Here is a 10,955-nt window from a genome sequence, read left to right as displayed (position 1 = left end):
AAAAAAAAAAAAAAAAAAAACAAAACAAAAGGCATCACACATGCAGTGGGAGCATGCTATGAAAGACAAGGTGGGTTCGTTACTTCAGAACAAAACTTGGGAGTTGACCAAGTTGCCTAAAAGTAAAAAAGGCCTTATTAAACAATTAATATTAAACAAGTGAGTGTATAGGATTAAAAATGAAGCAAGTGATGGTATCAGATACAAGGCGAGACATGTGGTCAAAAGTTTTTCTAAAAAGAATGGATTGACTACACAAAGATATTTTCACCAATAGTTAAAATGACATCAATCGGAGTTCTACTGAGTATAGTTGTAGTGGAGGATCTACATCATAAGCGGTTAGACATAAAAACAACGTTTTTACATGGTGACCTAGATGTAGACTTATATGGCGTAATCTAATGGTTTTGAAGTCGGAGATAATGAGAACATGGTATGTTGCTTAAAGAAAAACTTGTATAGCTTGAAACAAGCTTCACAGCAATGGTATTTAATTGATGGTTTTATGGAAGAAAACGAATTTGCTCATTGTGAGGTTGACCATTGTATTTATTTTTGCAAATATGATGATTGTGATATTGTGTATCTCTCTTTATATGTAAATGACATGTTAATTTTCAATTGATGGTCCATGAACTTTTGGTACTTATTCGATATGGTCCCTAAAATATATAAAAATGTTCAATGTAACTATCAATCAAAATTCTATATGATACACAAATTATATAATTTGTATATTTGGTTGTAATTATCTTGTGGTGCAAGGAAAAGTTACTCCCTCGTACACAACGTTTATGTCACATTCACATGTAATGAGTGATTCGAAATGTCCGCATTCGTCAATTGCTTATGACATTGAAAGACTGAGCAAGCCAGACACCTTGCAATTAAAAAGAAGACGTATGCCTTGGATTGATTAAATCATAGGGACCGAATGGACGGGAAGAAAACACACGAGGAACATAAGGTTTTAATTCAATAGGACAAACAACAACAATGGACAGTGCTGATGAGGCACGTTAACGATACTCATAGAAGAAGAACAAGAAGCATCAAAGGAGGTTAAGATAGTGAGGGGTCAACGGCCTGAAGATGGTGGGAGCGTGGGACTCAATGAAGGCCACCTGAGACCTGGAGAGGTGAAGGTAGACCACCCAATCCCCGTTGGAGAGTGGGCTGGGCATGGGCATAACGTACCCGGATTTGCCTCCCCATGGGAAGTGGTAGGACCCCAGCACTGGCTTCCCCCACCCGAAGTCCATCTCGGTCACCGGGAACCTCTGTCCGGATGACACCACGAGCGCTGTCGACCCTTCCTCTTCCTCCTCATTGCCAGGCTTGCAGAATATCCTTGCTGATGCTGGCACTGGCCGGTGTCCTTCCACCCAATCTATCAGGTCTAGAAAGTGTTCCTTCTTTGCCGCCCTCTCCACAAACTCGTGCACCACATCTGCCACCCAACTCAGCGGCTTCTCCACCACCTCCCTCGCCCTCTTCTCTCCAAATGGCACCGACAACACGTTCCCAAAGTAGGATGACATGGGTGTGGGCTTGTCGTCCTCGCCCTGACTCATCAACCTACACCTACCGTCCACCACAATCCCCATCCTTGACATTGTCTTGTTGTCATCATTATTAGCAACCGAGGAGGATTCAGCCACCATCCTCCAAAGGAAAGCGCTGAACGATTCCAACTTAGTCCTTTTGCTTCCATTGGAGCAGGCACTCTGCTGCAACTCACTTAGCTTGGCAGCGGTCACATAGTACAGGCGGCTTAACAGGTGGTCGTCATCCCTTAATGTCACTGTCTCGCATTGCTCATCCACTTGCAGCTTGTGTTTGGGAGGTGGGGGCAATGCGGAGACCGGGATGTACATGCGGTCTAGAGAGGGGTCAAAGTAGAGCGGATGCCTTGGGTTGAGAAGAGAACGACGGAAGGAAGGAGGGAGGGAAATGGGTGTAGCGGAGCGAGCCGTTTCTGCCCAAAACACCATGAACATATTGATCGAGTAGGCGTCAGCTATTCGATGGTCAAACGTACAAGCCACCACTATTCCTCCACACTTTAGCTCCGTTGCCTAAAAGTTTTCCATCAAATGAAGAACTTATGTCTCAATGAATAGTTACAATCCTAATGTGGAAACTGTATCAAAAAACTTATGCCTTGGTGAGATTTAAGATTACTTCTACATGCTCTAGACATACCTTTGGTAGCTTACGCCAAGAAGTTATCAAATGACATATTGACCACATAGAACAATATTATTTCAATAAATAATTATATATGTCCGAACATGGATACGCATGAGTAACAGTGGAAACGAACTTGGTCTTTATCATAGAGACTACGAAAATGGTGATATCCATTATCCAATTACTTCATACGAGACTTACCAAAGAGAGGAGAGATTATTTAAGAGTCTTAGTATGTATTTGGTAACCATTCTATTTCCAGAAACAATTTGTACTTGAAAATAGTTTTTTTTTATTATTATTATGCTCCCTGAACAAATTTCTAAGTATTAGCCCCCTCTTTTCATTTGGGTTACCATGACACCCTTGTACTCCTATTGACATTTCCTAATGTCACCAAAAGTGAAAGTCCTTATGTTGGTGTCGGGTCCCCCTATGTATAGTTCCGTTTTGGGTTAAAGTTAATACATGCCTTACTTTTACCCAAAAAAAAAAAAAAAAACAAGTTTCTAAGTATATGATCCTCAAATTTTTTATGAAGTAAAATTTCTTTCAATTTTTTAATAATTATTTTTAGATTTTTCTTTTTTTTTTCCTTTTTTCTTCTTTCTCCTCTAGCTAATTGGTGGGCCTCGAAGATGGTTAGTAACCAACCAAAGACAAGAGCTAGCAACCTCGTTAGCCCCTGGGAAGGTCGGCATCACCTAGCTACTAGCAAGGCTCGACCTCACCCAATCAAGGAAAGGCCAACCTTGCTGAGGGCTAGCGAGGTCACTAGGCCTCATCTCCGATTGATCATTAGCTAGTCGCCGCCATTGCCGAGCCCTACAACTAGTTAGAGGAGGAAGAAGAAGAACAGAAAAAAAAATGATTTGGTTTTATAAATTTGTTCCCGAAAACAAAAATGTAATTTTTTTCAATTTCATATTTATGTTCCAAATCTATTCCATGGTCACCGATTTTTTCTCGTGAATAGAAAAATTAGCTAATGTTATCAAATGAATTTTTTTTTTGAGAAATAAAAGAATAAAAATAATCAAGTATTGACCGGTCATCTAATAAGACCTTAACATGTTTCCCATGAAGTCAAGGGTAAAAGAGAGATCCCATCTCTGCCACATATATTTGAATTCTTTTGTGCTCAAGGGCACTGGGAACCCACGCCATGCCATTATGGTCTCAATAAATTAATGATTGCTTCTAACGTCCACCTTCGCAAGATTTTTCCACTCATTCAATTCCGTCCATTAAAAAAAAATGATATCCTCCTCCTCCGATATATTATTATCACTCATCTATCATGCTATTATTATCTCGCTATTCTCTATGGACTCAATGAGCCAATGTATAATCTCAATGATCACACAAGTAAACGAGAGAAACTCGTGCAAAGTGTGAGATTCTTTTTTCCTTTCAATATTTAGGCTCAATTTGTTTCGGGAAAAATATAATATTTCTGAAAAATATATTCCAAGAAATCACTTTTAAGGAAATGACAATATTTTCTAGTGCTTAACTAAAAATATGAAAATGAATTAGAAGATATTTTTCACAATTTGATATGGAATTTGATTTTCCTAGAGAACATTGATATATTTTCATTTATTTTTTCTATTTTTTTATTTTATTTTTCCTCTTCCTTGACCAATCAATGGCCATAGCGGCAATTGGCTAGGCTCATGCTCTCCAAATTCCAGCAAGCTTGAGCCTTGGGTCGCCTGTGATGGGCTGTTGTCGTGGTGATTGAGTAAGAAGCGAAAAGAAAAGAAAATAATAAAAAGAATAAAAAATGATAATAATTAATTAAAAATTCATTTTTTTATAAGAGCAAACGTTTCATTAACCAAGGACTCGATTCCAAGTGCCAAAGACCTATGCCGATACATAGTCATATTTTGGAAAATGTTTTCCAACCTTTTAAGGAGGAAATCATTTTCCTGAATTTTAGTATAGGTTTTTTGTTGACTAGGAAAACATTTACCATTGGCTCATTTTCCTAAGCAAACCAAATGATGGAAAATGAGGAAAATGTTTCATAGAAAATATTTTCCACGAAACAAATAGAACCTTAACATTAAATGTTTCTACATTGTTATGTTTTGTATGAGAAATCATTGATGTATTTGTGCTCTATTTGTTTCACATAAAATATAATATTTCTAGAAAATCTTTTCCAAAAAGTCATTTTCCAAGAAAATGATAACATTTTATGATGTAGAGTTAAAACCTAAAAATGAACTGGAAAATATTATTCACCATTTGGTATATAAAATCTAATTTGATTTTTCTAAGGAAAATTACTAATAAATTAAATATTTTAAATAATATTTCAAATTTATTTATTTTCTTTCTTTATTATGTTTTCCCTTCTTCCTCAGCTAGTCATTAGCCATGGCAACGATCAACAAGGCTCAAGCTTACTAGATTTCGACAAGCTAGAGACTTGTTAGAGGTCATTGAGGCATGAACTCGCCAAAGTCTAGCAAGCTCAAGACTTGAGCTTGCCAGAATTCAGCGAGCTTAAGCTCGAGTCTTGTTGACCTTTGGTGAAGCTCAAGCTAGCTTATGGCCAATCAATGATTGTTGCCATGGCCCACAATTGGCCAAAATGAAGCAAAAAAAAAAAAAAAAAAAATCAAAATTCAAATTTTTTAATATTTTTATAAGAATGAACGTTTCATAAACAAGAACTAAAGCTTCTTTGCCGAAGACCGACACCAATACCAAATCATATTTTGAAAAATGTTTTCTGATCTTTCAAAGAGGAAATCATTTCCCTGAATTTATTGTTTGATTTTTTTTTTGGTCGGATATAAGCATAGTTTTCCGTTGACTCGTTTTCTTAAAAGAACTAAATGCTGGAAAATATTTTCCGTGAAACAAACAAAGTCTTAATCATAGATTATGCTGTTAGGTGTGATCGAAGTCCAAGCATTATTCTTCTTTTTGAACAATGGTAAAGGGTATCCAAATCGCACACCAAGTAATGTAAACAATTAGTTTATATTCAACACCTATTGACAAAACTTCAATATCGATGAATAAATCAATTTTGTGAACTGTTCTAAGTAAAGATGGAAAATTTGACTAATAGACTAGAGGCAGAAGATACACTATTTCGTTTGACGCTGGTTATGCATGATAACGTTCCTAGTCAACAATATTATCTCTTGTATCTAATTTAAGATATTGTTGATATTGTTCCCGTATTTTCTCTGCTTACCTTAAGCATCCTCAATCATCCCTAATTTAGGACTCTTGTAATATCTTTATATGTAGTTTGTACAAAAGAGATCATATGACAATATACAAAAAGTACGATTTCTTCAATGCATAAATAAAAGATATAAGCAAAATACTATAGATTTAGGTGAAATGAAGATGAAAATGGGTGCGGGTGCATATACGGTGATATGATCTCTTGAGATGGATAAACGATATATAGCAAGGCTGTATCAAATATCAATACCTGAACAGCAAGCACACCTCGCTTCTTTGTGGGCACCAGTTTCCCTTCAACGGTGTTATCCGGATTATATAGGTTGAGATGGCGGAGTTCCACGTCTGCGAAAGCTTCGATGAAGTCGACCCCTTGATTGTTGCACAGGAGCTCTGGCTCACCGGCTGAGTTCTGCACCACCTCTCCAGCGAGAGCATAGTAGGAGACTAGAGCTTGGGCCAAGGCGGCTTTCAGAACACCAATGACAGGCCCATATTCCAGCCTTTGTGACGCGGTGGTGGTTGGATTGGCGTAGCAGAAGAAGACGCCTACATCGAGCGGAGGCAAGAGCAAGTCGAGGTTGGAGAGGGGCAGCCAATGCCCTTGCATAGGTAGTGGTGCCACCACCACTTCTCTCTTGCCTAACTTCACCACGAACTCTCTGCTTGTACCTCCATCTGCATCCATTTTATGTACTCTGGTGCAAGTTTGGGAGGAGGAGGAGGGACCGATTTATAAGATTTATATTTAAATTCCTCCACAAGTCCTCCCGGTTGCTAGGGACTTATAAAATCAATTTGCGGTCACAATTGATTAAATTATTATATCAAAGTATTCAACGTAATCTTTTTTTATTAATAATTGAAATTGTTAAAAATATGACCCAACAAGCCAACTTTATAGAAAGAGAGTGGTTTGGCCCTAAGTACAATTTGAAACTGCTTCGTCCGAGACTTCATGCAAATCTCAGCATCCTTTAGATGTTAAATAAGCAGTGGGTACACTAGCGTATGTGGCTCGAAAAAGATATTATACCCACGAGAGAGGTAAAGTAGGTAGGTCCTAGCACATAGAAATAAGGGACCCAATTTAGTAGTCCACCACATTTTTCGAGGGTTGTAGACAGTTTCAGTTGTTGAAGACGACCAATGTTGATCAAAACGTTTAAAAGTAAATCACGACCGATTTATAAGATTTATATTTAAATTCCTCCACAAGTCCTCCTGGTTGCTAGGGACTTATAAAACCAATTTGCGGTCACAATTGATTAAATTATTATATCAAAGTATTCAACGTAATCTTTTTTTATTAATAATTGAAATTGTTAAAAATATGACCCAACAAGCCAACTTTATAGAAAGAGAGTGGTTTGGCCCTAAGTACAATTTGAAACTGCTTCGTCCGAGACTTCATGCAAATCTCAGCATCCTTTAGATGTTAAATAAGCAGTGGGTACACTAGCGTATGTGGCTCGAAAAAGATATTATACCCACGAGAGAGGTAAAGTAGGTAGGTCCTAGCACATAGAAATAAGGGACCCAATTTAATAGTCCACCACATTTGTCGAGGGTTGTAGACAGTTTCAGTTGTTGAAGACGACCAATGTTGATCAAAACGTTTAAAAGTAAATCACGTGGTTCATGAGAAAGAAGATTTCTTGTTGGAATAAACAAAGAAATTGAAAAAAGCATGTGAAGAGTCAAAAGTTTGACGTGGGCCCACCATGATTTGTCTTTCATGTGCACAGAGTCTCGGCAGCCTTTTTCTTCTTCTTTTGTTTGCATCGCCGAACAAGAAATTAGCGTCAATGTGTGCCCAAGGTCAAACCTTTGACCTTGGGCCCCACCAACTTTGATTCTTCATGTGCAGCACTTCTTCGTGGAGGGGGACATCTTCGGCAGCTTCACTTTAAAGAAAAAAATTCCTTTTTTTTTTTAAATTATTTCATTCTTTGTGCAACTTTAGCTTTAAGGAGTCCAGCGAATCGCATTTTGTTAATACTCAAACTTGAGATATAATTTAACAGTTTCAATTATTGAAAACGACCAATTTTGATTAAAAGGTTTAAAAGTAAACCACGTGATTCATGACAAGCATAAAAATCATGTCAAGATTGTCTTATTGAAATGGAAGATTTCTTGTTGGAATAAACAAAGAAAATTAAAAAAAGCATGTGAAGAGTCAAAAGTTTGACCTTGGCCCACCATGATTTGTCTTTCACGTGCAGAGAGTCTCGGCAGCCTTTTTGTTTCTTCTTCTGTTTGCATCGCAGAACAAGAAATCAGCGTCAATGTGTGCCCAAGGTCAGACCTTGGGCCCCATCAACTTTGATTCTTCTTCGTGGAGGGGGGCGTCTACGGCAGCTTCACTTCAAAGAGAAATCTTTTTTTTTTAAAAATTATTTCTTCATTTGTGCAGCTTTAGCTTTAAAAAAATCAGCGAATTGTATTTTATAAACGCTCAAACTTGAGACATAATTTAACAGTTTCAGTCGTTGAAAACAACCAATAATGATTAAAAGGTTTAAAAGTAAACCACGGGATTCATGTCAAGCATAAAAATTGTGTCGAGATTGTCTTATTGGAATGGAAGATTTCTTGTTGGAATAAACAAAGAAATTTAAAAAAGCATGTGAAGAGTCAAGCGCCCAATTCGTCATGTCCATTCCCTACAAAAAAAAAAAAAACAAAAAACAAAAAACGAAGAAGGACAGAAGCTGGTCTCACATGCTTAACGTGTCGATTGGGACTGTGAATTCAAAACTTCAACAACCAACGTACGAGCTTCGAGCTGAAGACCGTGTGGTCCGACGCTCTCGATGGGTTTTATCCAGAGTGGTTCGCGTAGTTTCGGATTCAAGTTTTGTTACCTAGTCATATTTTATAATATGTTTTTCGAATTTTCAAAGAGAAAATTATTTTCCTTAATTTAAATTTCGATAGGAAAATATTTTTCCTTTACTTGGAAAGCATTTTCTATTGACTCATTTTTCTAAGCGAACCAATTACTAGAAAAATGAGTAAGATATTTTCCAAGAATTATATTTTCTAGGAAACAAATGGAGCTTAAAGAGATGGTATTGTCGCCTAGCACGAACTCTCCCCAGCCTATACAGATTGCAAGTTTGGCATTTTAAATAAATCATTTAGACATACAATTTAAGAAGCTCCAGTCAGCATAAGCAAGCTTGAATTTCTGAATTTGGTGGTCAAAGAATAGCTAAAAGGAGACATGAGGAAATAAAGGGCGTAATTAGTGACACGCAAGAGCATATTTGCGCTTGGGCATTATGAGAACCGTAGGTTGAGTAGGTATCAAAAGAAGAGGCGTTTTCCTTAAGGAGGTGAACGAATGAACGGACAGGGAAACACGCGATAGAGGAAGATAGAAAATGGTGAGTGCGCATGTGGAGCAACAAGAAAGAAGAGCAAAGAAGCATGTGACAGGCAAGAAGAAAGCAAGGTCCAGAGGGAATATTTGCTTAGCTTTGAATCGGAAATTTTGGGAAGACTAGGTGAAACAATAGCATTCTAGAAGAAAGCAAGAACACGTTTAGCTAAGCATGGAAAAAGATGAACGCGCACGTCGGGATGGACTTTGTAACATCCTGATTTTTAGGTTTTGATTTCGATTGGCTAAGTCAGGCCTTTCATCAATGCAACTATAGTGTTTTTCTCTAAGATGACCATTCATGAGATAACTAACCTGTCAAATAAAGCCGTTAATAGATTTTAATGCAATATACTTGAGAATTCGACTAGGAATTGACCGTTCAACCGTGCTAATCTACAAAAGTCATTATGGCATAATTAAAAATCAATCAGAGACTGGGAATAGGTCAATTTGATTGAGATGGTGATCAAAGTGTGGGTGATTCCACCTGATTGCAAAATTCTCGTCGATCGGCACTAAACCGATTTTCTGTCGTTTTAGGTACCCTGTGTGTGTATTTGAAATCTCGAGATTTTCACAACCACCAAGAGTCGTCAATATGTCGAAGAGGTATGTGTTGCTCAAAGAAAATTGATCACAGGTCAATTGTACCAAAAATTCCTAAAAGCTACCCAGTATGCAAGGTCACACTAAAAGCGTGTCTGATTGAATTTAACCGCGAATTTGAATTTGATTTCAAAAATTAAAGGTCCTGTCATGTCACGAGTCATTCTAGGAATGTTGGCTCACCTTTTGAGGAAATTTCGACAAATTTCGGGATTTTTATGGAAAATCATTTTGGACAAATCGAAAAACGTACGGAAATTCGGATTGGCCAATTTGAAGGGATTTTTGGCATCTGGTGTAAGCAAATTGGTGATAGGGAATTTCGTGGGCTTTTCCGCATCAAATCAGATCCCAATTGGAGAAGTTTGTTTGAAAAATCGAATTTCGACAAAAACGAAATGAAATTCGGATTTGAAGGAAATTCGTGGAATAAAGGGACTATCTTATCTTGGTCTTTGTTTAGACTTTAAATTGCACATTTGGCGAAGAAATTGGCCCTAGGATGACCAATTGGCAAGGTGTTTTGAAGTTAATTAAGACTATAATTTTGTTTTAATCTTTTTCTTCCTTCTTCCCTTGGTCTTTTGCCCCTTCACGTAAACCCTCCCTTGGCCGCCCTTGGCCGCATATTATTTCTTCTTTTTACTTCTCTTTCCACATTTTTCTTTCCCCCCCACGCACGCAGACATCCCCTCCCTCTTAGCCGCATGTTTCTCTCTTTCTTTTTTCTCTCTCTCTCTCTCTCTCTCTCTCTCTCTCTCTCTCTCATTGTTGCCCCCACCAATGGTCCCTTTGCAGAAGTCAACCTCACTTTTTCTTTTTGACCAAGCCTTCACTTATCCAATAATTAAATACCTCTCGCTCTCTCTCTCTCTCCCTCTCTCTCTCTCGGCTGCATGGACAAGCTCCCTCTACCGTTTTCTACTTTGCTTCCTCTTGCTCATCTCTCATTTTATTCATTTTTGCCGCACGTGGGCTGCTCCCGAACGAGAACCACTGTCCCTCATCCCCATCAACAGCCTTTTGCCCCTTCTCTCCACGCCAGCATCACTTGGACTTCATGTTGTTGTGACATCCCATATTTTCAATCATGTTTTCTATTGAATAAATCAGGCATTTCATTGATGCACCTATAGGGTTGTTCTTAGAGCTAATCACTCTCGACATAACTAGACTATTCAGGGAAGCTATTAAGGAATTTTAAGGAAATAGATTTGAGAATTCGACTAGGAATCGACCTTTCGATCGTGCTCATCTTTAGAGGCCATTACGGCATAGTATAAAATCGATTTGAGATTAGAGAAAGGTCGATTTGACTGAGATGTGTGGCTAATCGTGGATGACACCACTAAATTGGAAAATTCTCGTCGACCGACCCTAGACTAATTCTTTTGTTGTTTTGGTACTTGTGTCCATATTTAAATCCTCAAGATTTTCATGACAACTGAAGATTACCAATGAGTCGAATGGGTTCATTGTGGCTCGAAGAAAATCGACCACAGGTCATTTGCACTAAAAATTTCTAAAAACTACCCGGTAG

At 37.9% G+C, this 10,955-nt stretch overlaps 1 protein-coding gene across 1 annotated transcript; it reads right to left on the bottom strand.

Moving 5' to 3' along the window:
• Nucleotides 1-935: 935 nt before the first annotated feature.
• LOC104446897 (coniferyl alcohol acyltransferase-like) lies at nucleotides 936-6,103 on the bottom strand. The gene is made up of 2 exons (XM_010060691.3): nucleotides 5,666-6,103; nucleotides 936-2,081 (listed from the first exon to the last, which is right to left on the bottom strand). Exons 1-2 carry the CDS (start codon nucleotides 6,101-6,103, stop codon nucleotides 1,056-1,058), a joined length of 1,464 nt encoding a protein of 487 aa, XP_010058993.2. The 3' UTR covers nucleotides 936-1,055.
• Between the last annotated feature and the right edge of the window lie 4,852 nt (nucleotides 6,104-10,955).

The sequence above is a fragment of the Eucalyptus grandis genome, chromosome 5 (genome assembly GCF_016545825.1).
Source record: "Eucalyptus grandis isolate ANBG69807.140 chromosome 5, ASM1654582v1, whole genome shotgun sequence".
In the NCBI taxonomy this organism is placed as follows: Eukaryota; Viridiplantae; Streptophyta; class Magnoliopsida; order Myrtales; family Myrtaceae; genus Eucalyptus; species Eucalyptus grandis.
The sequence above is the reverse complement of the archived record's forward strand: the minus strand, read 5'-3'. Positions and strand labels throughout refer to the sequence as shown.

Coding starts and splice junctions, on each gene's coding strand:
- LOC104446897 (XM_010060691.3), bottom strand. CDS start 6,103: ATGGATGCAGATGGAGGTACAAGCAGAGAGTTCGTGGTGAAGTTAGGC. Junction 2,082..5,665: donor GAGGTGTGCTTGCTGTTCAG/GTATTGATATTT, acceptor GAAAACTTTTAG/GCAACGGAGCTAAAGTGTGG.